This window comes from Eschrichtius robustus, chromosome 5, assembly GCF_028021215.1.
Source record: "Eschrichtius robustus isolate mEscRob2 chromosome 5, mEscRob2.pri, whole genome shotgun sequence".
In the NCBI taxonomy this organism is placed as follows: domain Eukaryota; kingdom Metazoa; phylum Chordata; class Mammalia; order Artiodactyla; family Eschrichtiidae; genus Eschrichtius; species Eschrichtius robustus.
In genome coordinates, this window is record NC_090828.1 from 61,941,928 (window position 1) to 61,964,298 (window position 22,371).

General features: G+C 36.8%; 1 protein-coding gene across 2 annotated transcripts in view; it reads left to right on the top strand.

The window, feature by feature from the left end:
• Positions 1-22,371, top strand: part of TLK1 (tousled like kinase 1) — a 153,398-nt gene that overhangs the window by 52,694 nt on the left and 78,333 nt on the right. The window contains exon 3 of one of the 2 annotated variants that reach the window (XM_068544925.1): positions 15,099-15,170. In XM_068544925.1, the coding sequence (XP_068401026.1) occupies positions 15,099-15,170 (72 nt within the window). Of the gene's footprint in view, positions 1-15,098; positions 15,171-16,281; positions 16,302-22,371 lie in introns of those variants that run through there. The other variant, XM_068544926.1, reaches the window with a different exon arrangement.

Sequence of the window (22,371 nt, forward strand, 5' to 3'; positions counted from 1 at the left end):
ATCCTGCTGGCCTGGACTCTTTAAAGTATTCAGTGCCATGAAGAACAAAGGGAAGCAGAGGGACTGGTCTAGGTTGGATGAGACGAAAGAGACTTAGTAGCCAAATGCAATGTGTGACTCCGTGGGTTCTAATTTGCTCCTGGATTGGGAGAAAAACAGTTTTAAAGGACATTTTTGAGACAACAGGGGAAATTTGAGTATGGACTGTATGTTGGATGATGATATTGAATTAATGTTGGTTTTACTGTTCTTTTGGGGGTAAGCTTGTATTTTAAAAATATTCATTTAAATTTAAAAATAAATGTAGGCCCGTGTGCAGCAATGATGACCCAACGCAGCCATAAATAAATAAATAAATAAATAAAGGTAAAGCTTACAGAATGTAACATAGTGGTGAGCAATGACTCTTACAGTGTTTTTATTTAAATTGATGGTGATAATGTGCCTGTGAAATGCAGTATTAGTAGGGGCAAATTTTAATAATAGTGACACCAGGAGTTTGTAATGTGGAAATAAAAGCATTCGAAGGATCATATTTCTGATAGTGATCATGCTCTGGGAGAAGAGGAACAGGGGAGAACAGTAAGAAAATCATCTAGGACTACAGAATAATTCATTAAGATTTGATTTGTCTATAGAGAGGAATAGGGTTATATGTTTGCTAAAAGTAGGAAAGTAATAAGCACAAGCAACAGAGATACTATACATAGAACTTTTAAATTACTGTGATAGGGTGTAGGAGGAGGAACAAAAAGAAACTTAGTCTAATAAAAGTGAGGAAGACAGAAAGAGGAAACAAAAATATTCTATTTTTACCTGCGATTATATAATATGGAAGAAATAAAGCCAAGTATATATTATGATAATAAATGAGAATCCATCTTTAGGCTGTTGACAGGAAACATCCCCCCAAAATGACAAAGACTGGAAGTAACTGGAAAGAAAATAGTTCAGACAATCATAAAGTAAAAGAAAGTAGAATTAAATACAAATTTGCAATCAGTTTCTCCCCAACTTCAGACCCTTCCAAAGACTTCCCATCACATTTAAAATGAAATTCAGTACTCTAAGTAGACCTTCTGATCTAGCTCTAGACTACCCTATTCAACTAATAACTGTCCCACTACTGCACTCACACTGGTTTATTTGCCATTTGCCTCAAACACACTTCTCTCTCACTGCATTCAAGTTTCTGCTCAAATGTCACCTCTTTAGAGCGGCATTCTGTGACTGCTCTATGTATAGGTATGATACCTATGCCACTCTCCCTTTCTCTACTTAGTTTTTTAAAAATACTTATTGGTTCCTTATATATTACTAAATATTTATATGTTTGTTTATTGTCTGTTTCCCTTCTTGTAATGTAAACTCCATGAGCACTTGGACCTAAGTCTTTTTTTTTTTTCACTGCTATATCCCTAACATCTACAACAATGCTAAGGCCCTCAATAATTATTTTTGAATGCATGAATGAGTATCAAATGAAACAGTCTTCAAAACCAAAAGCCTGAATGAAACAAAGGTAGATACTTTTTAAGGACTAAGCATCCACAAAAAAGATAGACAGTTATAAACTTTTATATAGCAAACAGTTCTAAAAATACATGGTAAATTTATTAAAATACAGCTATATTGAGGGATTTTAATATAATTCTTCTGGATTTTGACTGTTCAAACATATAAAAGAGCAAGGCTATACAGGATTTGCACAATATGATTATATGCTTGATTTGATAGATACACACAATCAGTACTCTTTATTCAACTTATTTGTGACTTCAAAACCAATACTTACATTGATTTTGCTGGTCATTCACGGGCCTGTGCATATGCAGAGTGGTGAAAAATTTGAGTCGCCTGAGGCTGAATAAAGTGGCACTCTGCCTACATTTTCAGCTCTCATACTGTAAACAAGTATTCTTTTCTCAGTTTACTTAATGCCATGTTTTTCACATTTTTGTGCTTTTTGTTGGTAGTTTTACTGTTTAAAATAGCCCCTCAGGGTGGTAGTCAAGTGTTATCTAGTGTTCTAAGCACAGGAAGACTGTGATGTGCCTTAGGGGGAAAATATGCTTGTTAGATTAGCTTCATGCAGGCATGAGTTACAGTGTTGTTGGCCATGAATTCAATGTGAATGAATCGACAGTACATATTAAACAAGGGGTCTTTAAACAGAAACACACTTTTATATAAAACAAGGTTATGGGGACTTTCCTGGTGGTCCAGTGGTTGAGAATCTGCCTTCCAATGCAGGGGACGTGGGTTCGATCCCTGGTCTAGGAACTAAGATCCCACACGCTGCGCGGCAACTAAACCTGTGTGCCACAACTAGACAGCCCGCACGCCACAACTAGAGAGAAAACCACAATGGAGACCCAGCACAGCCAAGATATATATATAAAAAAACAAAAAACGAAACAAGGTTATGTGTTGATCAGTTGATGAACTTGTGATGAGAAGCTTGCAGGAACCTAATCCTGTATTTCGCTTAGCATCAAGGATTCACCATTTGCTAATTCAGTGTTCATAGTTGATAACAAAAATTGGAAGAGAAAGAACTGAAATTCTGTCATATGCCACTGCTCTTCTCTTATCCCAAGCCTACTTCACCTGTTTATTTTACTTGCCACAGATCCTTGTGGCATGAGTTTGTGGCTCTGTTGCAGGAATACAGATAGAAGGTAAAGGTAAATGTTATAAATTGTACTGATGTAAAGTTATAGTGTAGCTATCATGTTGGGAGAAGGAGGAAATGTAAAGATTTATTTTATTTTACATATTAAGGAGTCATGCACAGTTTAAAGTTAAAGAATAAAAAAGTTTTTTTATTATTTGAAGTGAAAGTAACTGAAGATTTGAAAATAAAAATATATCAGGAAGAAGGGGAAGTTGTGATGCCAGTGAGCTAAGTTCTTCATCTTTTATGGCAAGGTCAATAAAGAATTATTGAAATGTAGTACATCCAGTGGAATACTCTGCACCTGTTTGAAAGAAAGGAAGTAGCAAAGGAAAAGGGGAATGAAGAAGCTATCTATGTATTGATTTGGAATTTTTCCAACATAAAGAGAAAAGAAAGCAATGTGGGACAGTCTGCATAACGTTATCTTTTGAGTAAGAAGGGAGGAATCAATGAACGTATATTTAATTTGTTAGTGTAGACATACAGCCTTAGAAAGATGATAAGAAATGAACTGAAGTAGTTTGTTTGCATTACCTATTGAAAATTTTAATTAAAAACAACTTTTTAAAAAAGTGGTTGCCTCTCGGACTTCCCTGGTGGTGCAGTGGTTAAGAATCCACCTGCCAATACAGGGGACATGGGTTCGAGCCCTGGTTCGGGAGGATCCCACATGCCGCAGAGCAGCTAAGCCCATGCACCACAACTACTGAGCCTGTGCTCTAGAGCCTGTGAGCCACAACTACTGAGCCTGAGTGCCACAACTACTGAAGCCCATGCGCCTAGAGCCTGTGCTCCACAACGAAGAGAAGCCACCACAATGAGAAGCCCATGCACTGCAAGGAAGAGTAGCCCCCACTCGCCGCAACTAGAGAAAGCCCGTGCTCAGCAATGAAGACCCAACGCAGCCACAAATAAGAAATTAATTAATTAATTTAATTTAATTAAGCTAAATTTTAAAAAAAAGTTGTTGCCTCTGAATAGTAGACTGATGTGGGAGGGAAATATTTATATTTCTGTAATGAAATTTTTTCTATGTGCCTGTGTTGCTTTTATATTTTAAAAAATGTCTCATGAATGTTTGCAAAAGAAAAAACAACTCTATTCTCTGCTTTGAAGGCTTCAAAAGTCTATGAGTGTGTGCTTGCATGTGCACATACTGTATGTCTGAATGTATAAGTGATTATGTACTAGATTTTGTCACACTCCCCCCCCCCAACTGTGCTCCCTTTTCCTCAATAACTTGAAACTTTTTATATTGAGATATAATTCACATACCATAAAATTGACCCTTTTAAGGTGTACTTTTCAGTGGTTTCTGGTATATCACAAAGCTGTGCAGCCATCACCACTAATTCCAGAATATTTTTATCACCCCAAAAAGAAATCTTATAAACATTCACAGCAGCTCCTCATTCCCCTGCTTTCCTACCCTACACTTCATCCCCTGGCAACCACTAGTCTACTTTCTGTCTCTATGGATTTTTCTCTTCTGAACATTTCATATAAATGGAATCATAGTACACAGCATTTTGTGTCTGGCTTTTTTCACCTGGCATAATATTTTCAAGGTTCATGAATGTTGTAGTATGTATTAATACTTCATTTCTTTTTATGACTGAATGTTTCATTGTATTGATGTGTGTCACATTTTGTATATCCATTCATCAGTTGGTGGACATTTGGGTTGTTTCCATTTTTTGACATGAATAATGCTGCTGTGAACACTGATACAAATTTTTGTGTAGACATATGTTTTCAGTTCTCTTAGTTATGTACCAAGGAGTAGAATTACATCACTGTGATATTGACACAGGAAAGGAAAATAGACCGATGGAACAGAATAGAGTCCAGCAACAGAGCCTTTCATATATAGTAACTCGATATATGACAAAGGTGACACAGCAGTGCAGTGGGGAAAGGGTTGTCTTTTATAATAGATGATGCTGGATCAATTGGATAGCCACATTGGGAAAAAACAACAACAACTCGACCTTCATTTCTTGCCATGATAGAAAAATCAATTCCAAGTGACTGTAGGTCTAAATATGAAAAATAATAAAGCTTTAATAAGAATAATGACAGATGTCATAAATAGGTCACAAAAGGCTCTAGCCATAAAGGAAACCATTTGATAAATGAAACTGTGTTCAAATTATACCAATGTATGAGTGAAAAGGCCAAGTCATAGAGGATTCATACCAAGGATATGTAAAGAATTCCTACAGATCAAGAAGGAAAAGACACACAATCCATGGTCAGAGTTTTAAAAGCCAACTTGTCCTACCAAGCCTATAATGAAAATTAGTAGAAGCATGCCCCATTCTTTTAACCCTACATTTATCCTTCATAGAGGTAGTCCTTCTCACCTGTAGCTTTTTATTATACTATATGTGTTTTGTTTTATTTATGTCTGTATTTCTAAGTAAGACTATTATAGTTCTTTGTCTTTTTTGTTTTTTCAGTTTTAGATATTTATTGACTTCCTGTTATAGAAGATGAGGCGTTAACTCTTAAATGATCCAACCCTCTACCGCTGTAGAAATACTCAAACTTCCCTGACCCTATCCTGATTTAGAAATATTTTAGTTTTGGGTTAGGTCATTATTTCATTGTTTATGTTATGACTGTAAATTTTATTCACAGCTGTGAGATTCCATGATTATGTTTCTTCTTTTGTACAACTTTTTGTTTTTCCTAGAGTTGATTTATTTCTTTAGTTTGTTAGTGTTCAGTGTAAGCATCCATATAATCTCCAGCAGAGGTGTGTAAACCTCTCATTTTCAAATATAAATTTATTTATTTTATTCTTATATTTCTGTAGACATACCCCTGAAATCTTCCATTCTTCCATTCTTGTCTAGGCTAGTTACTCTCTGTTTCTTCTGGGTGCCTGTCATCCTGGAATCCCTCTTCTTTATCATCATGGAAATTCCTTTTGTGTCTGTCCCGTGTTTGAGCTCCTGTTTCTTGTATGCCATATTTTCCTCTTTCTTGGTTTATTCTTCTGTTTTGGTGGAGCAGATTCTCTAGTCACTTCCTGAGAAAAGGTAAATGGGTAGTCAGATTTTTGAGACCTTGCATATTCTCCTCTTCCCACTTGGTTGTTAGTTTGGGTGTAGAATTCTAGGTTGGAAATCATTTTAACAGAATTTTGAAGGCATTGTTCCATTGCTTTCTAGCTTCCAGTGTTACTCCTGAGCACTCCAGTGCCATTCTTATTCCTGATCCTTTGTAGGTATTCCTGTTTAGTCTTCTCTAGAAGCTTCAAATCCTTGGCATTTAAATTTGTTTATTATAATGTGCCTTGGTATGGATCTTCATTGAACCAGTGTGCTTGGTTCAAAAGTGTGTCCTTCCAATCCAAAAACTAATGTTTTCCAGTTCCCTTTTTTTTTTTTAACATCTTTATTGGAGTGTAATTGCTTTACAATGTTGTGTTAGTTTCTGCTGTACAACAAAGTGAATCAGCTATATGTATACATATATCCCCATATCCCCTCCCTCTTGCATCTCCATCCCACCCCTCCAGGTGGTCACAGAGCACCAAGCTGATCTGCCTGTGCAATGCAGCTGCTTCCCACTAGCTATCTGTTTTACATTTGTAGTGTATATATGTCAATGCTACTCTCTCACTTCTTGAAAAGTCTTGAATTATTTCTTTGATAATTTTAGCTCATTAATTTTCTCTTTCTTTTTTTTCTGGAACTCTCATTTGGAGCTGTACCTCTTGGACTGATTCTCTAGTTTTCTTTTTTCGAGGTTTTTTGGTCTCTTTCTGGGAAGATTTCTTCAACTTTATCTTTGAATTCATCCCTTTTTTTTTCCTTTGTGTTTCAGCTATCATATTTTTAATTTCCAGGAGGTTGTTTTTTTTGGGGGGGGGTGGTTCTTTTTTTTAATTTAAAAAAATGTTATTTATTTTTTAATTTTTTGGCCACACTGCACAACATGCAGGATCTTAGTTCCCCAACCAGCAGTGGAAGTGTGGAGTCTTATTTTTTTAATAAATGTATTTATTTATTTATTTTTGGACGCATTGGGTCTTCGTTGCTGCACGCGGGCTTTCTCTAGTTGTGGTGAGCAGGGGCTACTCTTCGTCGTGGTGCGTGGGCTTCTCATTGCAGTGGCTTCTCTTGTTGCAGAGCTCAGGCTGTAGGCACACAAGCTTCAGTAGTTATGGCGCACAGGCTTAGTTGTTCTGTGGCATGTGGGATCTTCCTGGACCAGGGATCGAACCCGTGTCCCCTGCATTTGCAGGCAGATACTCAACCACTGCGCCACCAGGGAAGTCCCAAGCATGGAGTCTTAACCACTGGACCACCAGGGAAAGTCCCCTTGGGTTGTTGTTGAAATGTTTCATTTTCGTAGTTGGCTGTCACTAGGATATTAGTAATAGTTCTGTGTGAATTTTTTTTCTGCTCCCTGGGTTGTCTTTTTCTTATGGGTTTTTAAAAAATATTTGTTTATATTTTTCAGATATCTGGTGATATTGGGCTTTGCATATCTATGCTTTAGGCACTGAAACACTTATTGGAAGCGTTATTTGAGTAGGCAGGACTTATTACGGTAGGATGACTTGGCTGGGTCATTTTTCTGAGAGATTTTTGATTCTTGGTGTCTATAAGTCTTGTCTCTTGAGATGGTTTATTTTCCTAGAGAGAAATTCTGTACTCTCCAGCCTGTAGAGTTTAAGTTTGGCTGCTGACTTTCTAGAATTTAGCACAAGAAGGTGCTAAGAGTCTCTTCATTTAGTGTGTAGACATGCACTTAATGTCTTCTCTTTCCTCAGCTGTGGCTTATGTGTCTCAATCCAGAGTTCTCCTGGCTCACCTCTTCCAGAGATGAAATCTGACCTCCAATATCTATTATGACAAGCTAGCCATCAGTAATATCCTTTTTTGTTCTCATGAATGTAGTATGTTATCTTTCTCTGGCTGCTTTCAAGATTTTTTTCTTTTTTAAAAAAAATCATAAATTTTTTAATGAGGTATAGGTGACATTTAAGATTACATTACATGTAAGATTAGATTACATGTGTATAGCATAATGACTCCATATTTGTATATGTTGCAAAGTGATTACCACAGCCTAGTTAACATCCATGCTTGGTTACAGTTTTTTTCCTTGTGATGAGGACTTTAAAGATTTACTCTCTCAGCAATTTTCAAATATGCAAATACAGTATTATTAACTATCATTGCCATGCTGTGTGTTACATCCTCAAGACTTATTTATTTTATAACTGGAAGTTTGTACCTGTTGACCCCTTTTATCCATTTCTCCCCTCTACCCACCACCCCCGACCCCCCCTCCACCGGCAACCACCAGTCTTTTCTCAGTATCCGTGAGCTTGGGGTTTTTTCTGTTTGTTGTTTTTGAAGATTCCACAAATAAGTGAGATCAGAGGTATTTGTCTTTCTTTGACTTATTTCACTTAGCATAATGTCCTCTAGGACCATCCATGTCGTCGAAAATGGCAAGATTTCCCTTTTTTAATGGCTGAATAGTATTCATATATATATGTATTCATATATATATATATATATATATACACATATACACACACACACACACCACATTTTCTTTATCCATTCATCAATTGATGGACTCTTAGGTTGCTTCCATGTCTTGGCTATTGTAAATAATGCTGCAGTGAACATTGGGGTGTGGATATCATTTTTTCTTATTGTTTTTTTTTTTTGAACATCTTTTTTGGAGTATAATTGCTTTACAATGGTGTGTTAGTTTCTGCTTTATAACAAAGTGAATCAGTTATACATATACATATGTTCCCATATCTCTTCCCTCTTGCGTCGCCCTCCCTCCCACCCTCCCTTTCCCACCCCTCTAAGTGGTCACAAAGCACTGAGCTGATCTCCCTGTGCTATGCGGCTGCTTCCCACTAGCTATCTATTTTACGTTTGGTAGTGTATATATGTCCATGACACTCTCTCACTTTGTCACAGCTTACCCTTCCCCCTCCCCATATCCTCAAGTCCATTCTGTAGTAGGTCTGTGTCTTTATTCCCGTCTTGCCCCTAGGTTCTTCATGACCTTTTTTTTTTTTTTTTCTTAGATTCCATATATATGTGTTAGCATACGGTATCTGTTTTTCTCTTTCTGACTTACTTCACTCTGTATGACAGACTCTAGGTCCATCTACCTCACTACAAATAACTCAATTTCGTTTCTTTTTATGGCTGAGTAATATTCCATTGTATATATGTGCCACATCTTCTTTATCCATTCATCTGTTGATGGACACTTAGGTTGCTTCCATGTCCTGGCTATTGTAAATAGAGCTGCAATGAACATTTTGGTACATGACTCTTTTTGAATTATGGTTTTCTCAGGGTATAAGCCCAGTAGTGGGATTGCTGGGTCGTATGGTAGTTCTATTTGTAGTTTTTTAAGGAACCTCCGTACTGTTCTCCATAGTGGCTGTATCAATTTACATTCCCACCAACAGTGCAAGAGTGTTCGCTTTTCTCCACACCCTCTCCAGCATTCATTGTTTCTAGATTTTTGATGATGGCCATTCTGACTGGTGTGAGATGGTATCTCATTGTAGTTTTGATTTGCATTTCTCTAATGATTGATGATGTTGAACATTCTTTCATGTGTTTGTTGGCAATCTGTATATCTTCTTTGGAGAAATGTCAATTTAGGTCTTCTGCCCATTTTTGGATTGGGTTGTTTGTTTTTTTTTGATATTGAGCTGCATGAGCTGCTTGTAAATTTTGGAGATTAATCCTTTGTCAGTTGCTTCATTTGCAAATATTTTCTCCCATTCTGAGGGTTGTCTTTTGGTCTTGTTTATGGTTGCGGATATCATTTTGAGTTACTGTTTTTGTTTTCTTCAGATAAACACTTGGAAATGGAAATGCTAGATCATATGGTAGTTCTATTTTTAATTTTTTGAGGAAACTCCACACTGTTTTCTATAGTGGCTGCACCAGTTTATTGCATTGGCCAAAAGTTTCATTCATTTTTCTCCATAAGATGGCTCTAGTAGCAGTTAGTTGTCTTTAACTTCATTTGAAACAATTTTGTTAGATTATATGTGACAGCTGTCATATCAGCGTGCATTTAAGAAAAAGACTTACCAAAGTTGGTGAATTTTTGTGTAGCCATTTTAATACTGAAGATGGAAGAATAAAAGCAACGTTTTTGGCCTATTACGCTTTATTGTTTCAAGAAAGGTAAAAACGCAACTGAAACGCAAAAAAAGATTTGTGCAGTGTGTGCAGAAGGTGCTGTGACTGATCGAACACGTCGAAAGTGGTTTGCGAAGTTTTGTGCTGGAGATTTCTTGCTGGATGATGCTCCACGGCCGGGTAGACCAGTTGAAGTTGATCGCGATCAAACCAAGACATTAATTGAGAACAATCAATGTTACACCATGCAGGAGAGAGCCGACATACTCAAAATATCCAAATCAAGCGTTGAAAATCATTTGCACCAGGTTGGTTATGTTAATCGCTTTGATGTTTGGGTTCCATATAAGTTAAGCGAAAAACACCTTCTTGACTGTATTTCCGCATGCAAGTCTCTACCTAAACATAATGAAAATGTTCCGTTTTAAAAACAAATTGTGACGGGCAATGAAAAGTGGATACTGTACGGTAATGTGGAACGGAAGGAAGAGTTTGTGGGGCAAGCAAAATGAACCACTACCATCCACACCAAAGGCCAGTCTTCATCCAAAGAAGGTCATGTTGTGTATATGGTGGGATTGGAAGGGAGTCCTCTGTGATGAGCTCCTTCCGGAAAACCAAATGATTATTTCCAACAAGTACTGCTCCCAATTAGACCAACTGAAAGCAGCACTCAACAAAAAGCGTCCAGAATTAGTCAACAGAAAACGTATAATCTTCCATCAGGATGATGCAAGACTGCATGTTTCTTTGATGACCAGGCAAAAACTGTTACAGCTTGGCTGGGAAGTTCTGATTCATCCTCCCTATTCACCAGACATTGCACCTTTGGACTTCCATTTATTTCAGTCTTTACAAAATTCTCTTAATGGAAAAATTTTCGGTTCCCTGGAAGACCGTAAAAGGCACCTGGAACAGTTCTTTGCTCAAAAAGTTAAAAAGTTTCGGGAAGGTGGAATTATGAAGTTGCCTGAAAAATGGCAGAAGGTAGTGGAACAAAAGGGTGAATACATTTTTCAATAAAGTTCTTGGTGAACATGAAAAATGTGTCTTTTATTTTTACTTAAAAACCGAAGGCACTTTTCGGCCAACCCAATACATTCCCACCAGCAGTGTAGGAGGGTTCCCTTGTCTCCACATCCTTGCCAATACTTCTTATTTCTTGTGTTTTTGATAATAGCCACTCTAACAGGTATGAGGTAAGGTGTTTTTTTTTTTAATCTTTGGTTTTCAGCAGGTTACTATGATGTACCTAGGTATGATCTTCTTTGTACTTATCCTGTTTGGGGACATCAGTGAGCTACTTCAATCTGTAAATTTATGTCTTTCACCAGTGTTTAGAATTTTCTTCCTACTGCTTTTTCAAATTTTTTTTTCTTTTTTTTGCTCCTTTTTCTCTCCTTCTAGGACTCCAAATTCATTTATATTAGACTACTTAATAGTGTTCAACAGACAACTGCTTTTCAGTATTTTTCTCTCTGTTTTTTAGTTGGAATAATTTTTTGATCTGTCTTCAGTACTTTCTCCATTCTGCTGTTAAGCCCATACAGTGAATTTTTTATTTTAGAAAGTGAATTTTTCAGTTTTGCTATTTCCATTTGGCTCTTTTTTATATTTTTATTTCTCTGCTGAAATTTACAATTTGTTCCTTTATTTATTATAAGTTTATTTTCCCTTGGTGTCTTGAACATACTTGCAGGTAGCTGCTTTAAGATCTTTGTTAACTCCAATACCTGGGTTACCTTGTGGTTGGTCTCTATTGATTGTCTTTTCTCTTGAGCATGGGTCACATTTTCTTGTTTCTTCATATGCTTAGAAATTTTCTGTTATATCCTGCATACTGTGAATGATACATTATAGTGACTCTGGGGTTTAGTGTATTTTTCTGGAGAGTGTTAATATTCTGGTTATTATTTGTATTAGCAAGCAATTAACTTGGCTGAACTGAAATCTAAACTATGTCTCCCCACAGAGGATGACAGCTGATGTCTCTGAGTCATTTTAGTCTTACCTGGACTGCTTAGAGTCTGATCCACTCTTGCATAGAACAGTGACCAGTCAGAGACATGGGTAGAGTTCTCTGTGGTTCTCTCTCTTTGTGGTTCTTTATTTTGCAGTATGTGCCTTCTCACTTTTCAGCTGCTGTGGTAGCTCCAAACTCTGCTTTTCAAGCCAGTAAGACTGCATCTTTTGATTCACATATCAACTGCTCTGTGCAGCTCAATCTAGGGGTCTTCCCTCAGGCAAAAGCTGTAAAAACAGGAAACCCATCCAGTTCTATTTCCTCCTTCCAAATATTGTCTCCTAACCAGATTCTGCCTATTTTTGGCTGCTCAAGTGCCTTCAGGTAGTTGTTATTTATATTTTTGTCTAGAATTTATTGTTATCTGAGGGAATGTTGGTCTGATAAGAGGTATTCTGTTATTACTCACGGCAGGATTTTTTTGTTTGTTTTAAAAAGTAAAAATCTCATGTATTTATATTAATATTTCCAGTTCAAATCAGAACTATAATGTTTTTATTTACATCTGTATCTTCTTTCTTCTATACCAAGAATTGTGGTTCTGAAGGACATAAAGCAGATGATAGAATTAGAATATCACATAATTATTTATTTACTCCTTTCTATATCTCACACACACAGCAGTCTCAACAATGTGTATTATCACAGTGACCAAAGAGATTATGGAAAATAGTTAAAACATTTTTTGCTTGTGCTTTCCATGAATTTCCATAGCACAGTTTTTTAAAAAATTGTGTTAACAACTTTGCATGCATTTAGCCATTAAATTTTATACTCTCTTCCTTGTACTTCTCATTTAGTCTTTATCAACAAGTAAATAATAATATTGCTTGCCATAAATTCTTAGGTTGAAACTATTCATTTTGGTTGTCTAAAGCTTATTCTCTAGATTCTTTCGGAAGGGCTCATGGGAGCCAGTGTTTCCCAATTTTTGGCATTACGATAAGTTTATCTGTGTCTTCCATGTGATAAAAATCAATTTTACCCAATATAAGACACTTAATTCAGATTTTCTTTTCTTGAATATCTGAAATATATTACTCTGTTTTCTTCTGGCATAAATAAAGTGTTGACTTTGAAAAGTTAGATGTTGGCCTTCTGGGCTGAATTCTTAAGTGTACACAGTGCTCCTTCAGTCAGTAGTTTCAGGTTTTGTTTTTTGTTGTTTTCAAGAAAGTTTTCTTGAGTTATAGTCTTTACTATTTATTCTCTTATGGTAGTGCTCTTTAAAGACTTCTGTTATCTGAATGTTGGATCCTTGTTACTTCATTAAGTTGTTGCTTTCTCTCATCCTTTTAATCTCTTCATTTCTTTTGATTGCGAAACTGTTCCTCCATTTTACCTTCTCATTCTCTTAAAACATTATCTGTTGTATGTATTTTCTCTTGGGTTCATTCAGGCTTAATCTTCATTTCTGAAAAATTTTTTTTCAATTTCTAGTGCTTTGCTGAGTTCTGTTACCTTATTTCTGAGTTTTTTGAAATCTGATTTATGTTGTTCTTGCACGTCTTGAGTCATTTTTGTAATGACTTTTATCTCATTTTGAAGTAGTTGGTTATAATTTTCACCTATTTCGTGGGCATATATTTCTGGTATGCTTTTATTGTCAGGATGTAATTCTGTATCTTTTTCTTTTTTTCCCTATAATTTCATAGGATTGACCTACATCATTTTCTGTTGCTTACTTTTTTATGGTTTAGGATGGCATTTCTTACAGAGCTCCCTCTGCTGTTGTTTTTGGGAACTCTTCAAAAGTGTGGCATTTGCTTTCTATGATTTCTAAGGCTTTGCTCCCTTCCCCACTATTCTCATTCCTTAATCTTCATTGTACCTAATGTGCTCAATTTTGATTCCATGCTCAGTAGCTTATCCTCATTGTGACACTGTTAGTGAAGGATCAGTTTTAAGAGTTCATAGAGGCTAACTGCCCCAACTTCAGACTTAGGAAAATGCAGAAACCCAGTTATAGCTGTTTTGGGAGTCTCTTTTCTCAGATGTGTCAGACACTGTTTTCTTTCGCTTCTTCTCATACCATGCAGGTTCTATGGTTGTTGGTGATTTGTTCCCACTTGCTGTTTTGGGGAGATTTATGTAGATTTCCTTGTCACCCAGTTTTGTTGTAAATGTTGTACGTGGGTTTGGGGATTTAGGGATGCTCAGAAACGTTGCCACTGCCTCCATTGTCCCTGAATCTTTATAATTTATCACTTCTTAATTGCTGTTTATGATGTTCTCTTTTTCAAGTTTGATAATCTTGCCCTAACTAGATTATAATCCCTCTAAATAGTGTTTGAATCTTAGTTCAAACGCTATTTTGTGTTGAAAATAGCCTTTACAGTGTCCAGCATAGCACTGGACATATATGCAATGTATCATATCAGTCATCAGTTTGGAAATTAGTCAGTCTAAGGGTAATTATAGGCTAACCTGCAACCGTGTAATGGTAGTATTAGCAGCTACTCTTACAAATTGAAGGGAAACGGATACCAGCTGGCCTGCTTGTACATGAAGTTCATTCATATGTCATCTTTGGCATATATGCTATAGTCTGTCTGGTCTAAACATTCCTGGAAGACATTGATCTAATGTACTGATGGTCCAAAAAAGTCGACAAAGTAATAACCATCATAGAAACACATTGGAAACATGGAAAATGTTATCCACCATAGTGATAGTTCATTACTGTCACAGTTCAAAAATATTGTAAAGGAAATTTAAAAACTCTTCTGAGTGACGCAGTTAAAATGGTCAAGTTAGTAAAAGATTTTTTTAAAAGGCTAAACCCAAACAAACAGAAACCAAAGATTGACCAGTTTGTTAATATGAAGAGGCAAAGGGGTGTGGGTGAGATATGATGGAATTTCATAAGATTGTGATGAAAATTAAGGAACACAAATAATACTTTCAGTTAAAGGAGACATTAGTTTTTATACATTGGGTAGTAATTTTAGGGATCTTTTTATCCTAACAACATCTCACTTCCTTTGCTTCTGAATTTGATATTCTAAAAAGTCAGCTAACACAAGTCAGTCCCTGAAACACAGCAGAACTTTATTGATTTGATAAAACTTTCCAAATATAGTGTTAAGAAGTTGGTGTTTCTTATTTTTACTTCATTTGTCTTCCTTATTTAAAGGAATCATATTTTATTTTTAATTATAAAGATATATTATTTACTTTGTAAAATGTTCCATTTTAAATTACTCCTAATTTTTACCTTTTTAAAAATCTTTAACAGGCCTCAACAAATAATGAAAGCTCTAATCACAGTTTTGGAAGCTTGGGATCTTTGAGTGACAAAGAATCAGAGGTAAGTAACTTCATTTTAAATATGGTGCTATTTATATGTAAAAGTTGGAATCACTGTTTTTTTTTTAATTAATTTTTTTCCTTCTTTAATACTTGTGCTAAAGGTTAATCCTTGTTAAGTTTTTTGTAGGAGCATTTTATTCTGTTTTATGAAGCACAACATTCAAACTGAAGACTGTATTGGACATTAGAAAGAAAATATAGTTTCTTTGGTTATGTAGGTGAACTTGTACATTAATGGTATAGACAGATATTCTTAAGTTACTAGCCATTCATAATTCTAAGAGATGAATGTGGTTTTGCAATACATTGTATTTTGCAGTTTTCTATTATTTCTTGTTATACTTCCCTCTTCGTTTGGTCCTGAGTAAAGGTTTGTTTACTTTTTGAGATACAGAAACACATTTTTTTTCTCTTTTTGAAATTTCTTGTGGGATTTCATGCTGTTGGTTTTCACTTTACATATTTTAAAATATCTGAAAAATCCCCTCCTCCCCCACCCACTTACTCTCCCCACTAAGAAAATATATGGAATTTTATAAGTAGGTATTTGGATCCATGGTATAGTTCACGTTGAGCATGATATTCTTGATGGCATTTTAAAAAATGTTTAGACAGGAGGTTCTTTGGGTAGTAGCATTCATTTATTGATGCTGCAACTTCACTTTTTGCAGATACAGTCTGTAATATTTCCTCTTCTCAGATTACGGAGTTCTGTCACTTTTCAACATTTGTGTGTGTGTGTGTGTGTGTGTGTGTGTATTTTCCCTGTCAGTGTTAACTTCTACTTGATCCATTTTAGTCTTTTTTCTGCTTGGGTTAGTATAGCTATATCACCATGATAATAATACCATAGGTCATTAGCACCCAGTAACTCTTAGGCATCTGGTTTTGGTGTTCAGTGGAAGGGGAATATCAAAGGTGGCATCTTTTTAAGCCCTGTGTTATTGAAAGCATCTAGGAATCTCTAGGTAGACAGTTTTGTGGAGTTCTGTGCAGGCACCCTGACACTCCAAAGGAGTGTGGCATAGGGCTCTCACTCATCAGGCTTTCCCTTCCACAGAGACAACTGGCAGGCAGCTGAAAGGACTGTGCAAGTGACGGGACTTTATCTGCAGTAGGTTCCCTTGAGGTAAGCGTTAGTAGCCCCTGTAGCACCAGATTATCACAGTTTAGTTTTTATCAAATTAACACACATTAAGTCCTTAAAAATTGTAAGTTTAGATCTTGTCAAAGTACACTTTTTTCAAAAACCATATCAAGAATGTTTTCACTTTATATTTCCTGGATTTTGGAACATTTCTTGATACTTCCACAGATTTGGGTCTATATAGTAATTTCACATGCCTCCTCTTTTCTTAGGCTTTTGTATTATGAAGGGCAATAAAATAATTTTAGATATTTCTCTTTTCTGTTCACCAAATCTAGTGTTTCTGATAGATTTTTTTAATAGAAAAATATAGTAAAAGTTAGACCACATGTAATGGTTATATATTTCTATGTTCTTTATAGGTATCTATATTCCCAGTATGAGTTGTAGATGCAATATTTGAATTCTCCCAAAAGAATCAGTTTGTAAGAAAATACCACTTCCCTTAAAAGAATTTTAAGGCTCACTTTTGGCTATGTTCTTAGGTTAAAAAAAATTTTTTTTTAAAGACCATAATGGTATTTGCACTAAAATACAATTTGGTTAACCATTGGATGTACTTAGCTTTATTTGTGTAGAAATTTTGACATTTGGGGCCACAATAGAAAAATCTTAAAATTTTTTGGCTTTTGCTGTTTTGTGTTCTGTATCTGGAATTTTTGCAAAATAATGATTAAGTCAAGTGGCATAATATTTTGGAAATGACTATGGATTATATGTTTTCCTTAAAATTTGAAGAAGGAAATTTGGGGGGTGGTCTGTCTTTCCATTTAAGAAGTGATTTGTCTGGAAAATGATTCCCAGATTTTATTTCTGTACTAGATGCCTTAATGAACTCCCTTGGGGTGAAATTTCATATACGTCACAATACAGATATTCATATAAGTCATGAATAAAGTTGTTGGCAGTAAACAGCTGCAGGATAGAAGTACTTCTTTTTTCCCCCAGTACACCTAATAGTAACGTTTATGTAGTATTTCGTTGTCTGCTGATGTCATTTTATTCTTTTGGTAATCCATCCCCTGAACCATCACATTTTTTAAAATAACAGTTTTTGTTTTTATGGACAAATAGTGCTGAAAGGTTTATTATTATTTTTTAATAACAGTTCTCTACCACTCACCCTTACCCCACCCTGCTCTCCATTCTCTTAGCTTTTCTTCCTGGTATTTATTTCCACATTTTAATATAAATAATATGCATATCTTTTTTGGTTCATCAATTGGACATTATCTGTGACTTCCTCTTAGTATTTAATGAAGATTTTAACCTACTAATAACCCCCTGCTTTCTATCCTCTTCTTAATACTGTTTTCAGACACTCAGAACCCTCTTGTTTTCATCTATCCTTGTACTATTAAAAGTGAAAAGCATCTGATATTCACTGTTGGGTTGATTAAATCTACTTCAACTGAAAATTTTCATTGCAGTTTATATATGAATTAAACTTGCCTTTTATTTCTAAATGTAGAATTGTAAAACAGAAAGGGTTTTTTTTTTGATAATGAAATCGTCGAGTAGATAGGAGGGTGTTGGTATTGTTTTGCTTTATTTTACATCACTCTAGGTCTATTCAACAGGCTCCAAAAATTTTCAGTAAGCATTTGTTACATATCTATTATCTTCTAGCCTCTGTGCCCAAGCACGGAGAATATGAAGATGAATAGGATACAATTCCTGCTTTCACATGAGATCAGTGTCTAGTAGGACAAACAAACTGTTTGATAAACAGTGTGGGCTATGCTGTAATAGATGTAAGCACAAGGTACTATAGGAGCAAAGAGCAAGAAACCCCTAATTCCATCTGCCTGCAGGCGAGAGGTAGGGAAGGAAGAGAAAGAGAGGTTTTCCCTCAAAGAACAGATGATAGGGACTTCCCGGGTGGCGCAGTGGTTAAGAATCCACCTGCCAATGCAGGGGACATGGGTTCGAACCCTGGTCCGGGAAGATCCCACATGCTGCAGAGTAACTAAACCCATGCGCCACAACTACTGAGCCTACGCTCTAGAGCCCGCGCACCACAACTGCTGAAGCCCACACACCCTAGAGCCTGCGTGCTGCAACTAGTGAGTCCACACGCCACAACTACTGAAGCCCGCGCGCCTAGAGCCCATGCTCTGCAACAAGGGAAGCCGCCGCAATGAGAAGCCTGCACATTACAACGAGGAGTAGCCCCTGCTCGCCACAACTAGAGAAAGCCCGTGCACGGCAACAAAGACCCAACACAGCCAAAATAAATAAATAAGTTAATTAATTAATGAAAAAAAATAGTCTCTTTATCTTAAAAAAAAATAGAACAGATGATAGTTAAGTTGTTAAGAAAGCCTATGGATTCATCCCAGAGGACAAGGGCAAAGTATGAGAAGAAAGCAGGCAGAGGCACTAGGATGTGCTTTTGCTTTTCCATGGAAGCATGGCACATAGTTTTGTTCAAGATGTAAGGCAGTGGTTCTCAATCCTAACTGCCTTTTAGCTCACCTGAGGAGCTTAAAAAAGAAAAAACCAAGCTACCTGGGTGATTCATCTGGTTTGTAAACTTCTGGTATAGAGAAGATGCGCAAGAATGGTGAAAGATAGGCAGGGGTCAGGGTTTGAATGCTCTTGTATTTCATAGTAAGGAATTTGGACTTCTTTCTAGGAGATGAAAGGAGAGGAAACAAACAAGTAGAGATGAAGAAGGCTCCCTCAGGGGGCAATGTATAGGATAGGATGGGAGGGAGGTGAAACCTAAGTTGGGAAGACCATTTAGTTAAGGAATGCTGCTGCCTTTACAAAACTCCAAGGTTTAACAGGAAGAAAAACTTCAGGTGGGGGTACTAATTACAGTGTTCTCAAGTTTGCCTTTTGGGCTCTGCCTTCTTTGGATTTTGTAACTATTGATGCTATCACCACCCGGGCCCATGCTTCTCAAACTTTAATAGCAAGTGAATTACCAAGGGTTCTTACAGGTCTGGAGTGGGTGTTTGCATTTCTGACAAGCTCTCAGATTCCACTAGATTTTAAAAGTAGAAGCAGTAGGGTTTGATTACTGAATGAGGGTAAAGAAGGAAAGGGAGGAGCCTAGGATTATTTAAAGGTAGCTAGCTTTAGGTGAATGATAGTGTCTTTGAGTGAGATAGACAACACAGAAAGAAGATGCATAGGTTAGCATAGAAGGTAATGAATTAAATTCTGGACAGCACTGAGTTTGAATACTTATGAAATGACCAAGGCAGAGGAGCTGTCTGGAGCTCAGGAAGGAGGTCAGGCTAAAGATGAAGACTTAGTGGTTTTTGGCATACAAACAGTGCTAAGACATTATTTGCCCTTTTACAGTAATGCTAAGACATATTTGGCTTTTTAACTTTCATTTCTCCATGAGTTTACAGTGAAAATTTCCAAAGGCTGTAAGACATGTGATGATATCATTATTCTGATGATTTATGGATTGTGTATTCTGGTGTTTTTAAATTTTTTTAGTTTTAAATCCCAAAATGGTAAATAACAGTAGTTATATCCCACATAACAAAGGCTCTTTGGGGAACTCAACAGTTTTTAAGAGTTTGTAGATGGGTTTTGAGACCCAGAAGTTTAAAAACTGCTTTTGCAGATGAACTCATCCTGATGGTGTGTGTAATGCTAGGAAATGTGAGCAGGCGAGACGGGTGTGCTGGAGAAAGAGTAGTAGGAGGTAAGGAGGTGGATAAAAGAGGAGAAAGAAGAGGAGGAGAATAATGAGTAGAATTAAATGTTATGGAAGTGAATTAAGATAATGACTAAAAAGTGACTAAGAGTTTGTCACTTAGGCTTACTTTTAGTAGACTAATGGGAGCAAGATGCCAGATATTAGTTAATTAAGGAGCACTTGGAAAGTGAGCATATATTGACTACTCTTGGAAGAATCTTGACTGTGAAGAAAAGGAGGCAGTATCCAGAGTCTAACAGACCTATTATGTGCTAGGGAAAGGGTTATAGCAGACCTGTGATGGGACAAGGACAAGCAAAGTGCTGAAGAGAGAGGATAAACTAAACTAAACTTTTTTTTTTTTTTGGCTTCGTTGGGTCTTCGTTGCTACGTGCAGGCTTTCTCTAGTTGCGGTGAGTGGGGACTACTATTCTTTGTAGTGCGCAGGCTTCTCATTGCGGCGCGCAGGCTTCTCATTGTGGTGGCTTCTCTTGTTGCGGAGCACAGACTCTAGGTGCACGGGCTTTAGTAGTTGTGGCACGCGGGCTCAGCAATTGTGGCTCGCAGGCTCTAGAGCGCAGGCTCAGTAGTTGCGGCGCATGGGCTTAGTTGCTCCGCGACATGTGGGATCTTCCCCGATCAGGGATCAAACCCGTGTCCCCTGCATTGGCAGGTGGATTCTTAACCACTGTGCCACCAGGGAGGTCCTAAGCTAAACTTTTCCTGGAGGTGGTATGAATGGTGAGTTCCAGACTCTGGGAGGACAGGGTTAGTTGTGGACAGGACTGACTAGGAACATCCTTTCCTCTGATAGATGAATTTCCATACCTAATAACCTTTCTCTTTCTTCACAGTGAAAATAGAGGTTACCAACTGAAGGAAGAATCATGAGTAGTAGGTTGGGGGTGTGAGGAGAATGATAAAAACTTTATGGGCGAGGCAAGGAAGTAGTTTACAGGGGAGAGGGGTCACTCATTTAAATGTTTTAGAATGCCTAAAGGAGTTAGAGACATGGTCTGTGTGCCTTATCTACTGGCTGAAAGTTCAGATTATTTATGAGGATGAGAGAAGGAGCCCATATTTCCTTTTATCAATGTTTTCCAAGTTTTAGAACCTGCCTGGATCCACCCATTTGCCATTCTCCTTGCAGGACCCTTCCCTCTCTAAACATGAAGATCATCTTCACTTTCTCTAAATTCTGTACAGTTGCTGTCCCCACTGTACCTTACCCCACGATGCTGAGATAAATTATCTTGTAGCTCATTTGGAATTATAATTTATAATATTAATATCATATCCATACCTCCTCCCTACCTTTTCTTTTGGATGTCCTAGAATATATTTTTCTGTTTTATTTCTTACTGTGGTTGGTTATTTGTAAATGAATATAAGACTGAATATAAATCTCATTGAAATATATTTTTAAGCCTATTGTTACATGTACGTACGATATACTACATAATGATGTTTGTAAAGCAGACACACGTCAATTATTCTATTTTTGTCTCAATTTAATTTTGAATATTTATCTTTTATACTACTTCTGTATAAAACTGAATCAGAGTTGAACAATTTAAAATATATACTATCTTTTTCTAGAGCTAAAGTTTATCTCCCACTTCCTTCTGGGTAATTGTCAATTCTTTAACCCTCTATCCACTGGCATTGAATTACTGTTTATTTTTATTTTTAAAATTTATTTATTTATATTTTATTTTTGGCTGCGTTGGATCTTGCTGCGCGAGGGCTTTCTCCAGTTGCAGCGAGCGGGGGCTGCTCTTCATCGCGGTCCACGGGCTACTCAGTGCGGTGACTTCTCTTGTTGCGGAGCATGGGCTCTAGGATGCGCAGGCTTCAGTAGTTGTGGCACACGGGCTCAGTAGTTGTGCCGCACGGGCTTAGTTGCTCTGCAGCATGTGGGATCTTCCTGGACCAGGGTTTGAACCCATGTCCCCTGCATTGGCAGGCGGATTCTTAACCACTGCGCCATCAGAGAAGTCCCTACTGTTTATTTTTGATCCAAGTGCATTTGGGGATTTTTGAGTTATTTAAGATTAAGGATTTTAATTTATAGATATACAGAAGCTGGGACAGTTGTTGCGTCTAGACATTTAAACTTAGATGCACTTTCAGAATTGTAATGATTGTAATGAAAGAGGAGTATAATATAGATAGTGCCTTGATTGTCTTAATTTACCTGTAATGTTGATTAATGAAGGCCATTTTATGAAAGAAGATCTAATTAACTTTCTCATTTGATTTTAGTTTCTAGAAGTAGTCTTGGTATTTAAGTCAGATATTTCCCCTCCTTATTTGAATTGAAGTTATGGAGCTGAAGACACTTTGAAGCATTAATGCTTTGTTTTGTTCTTTTTAAAAAATAATTTT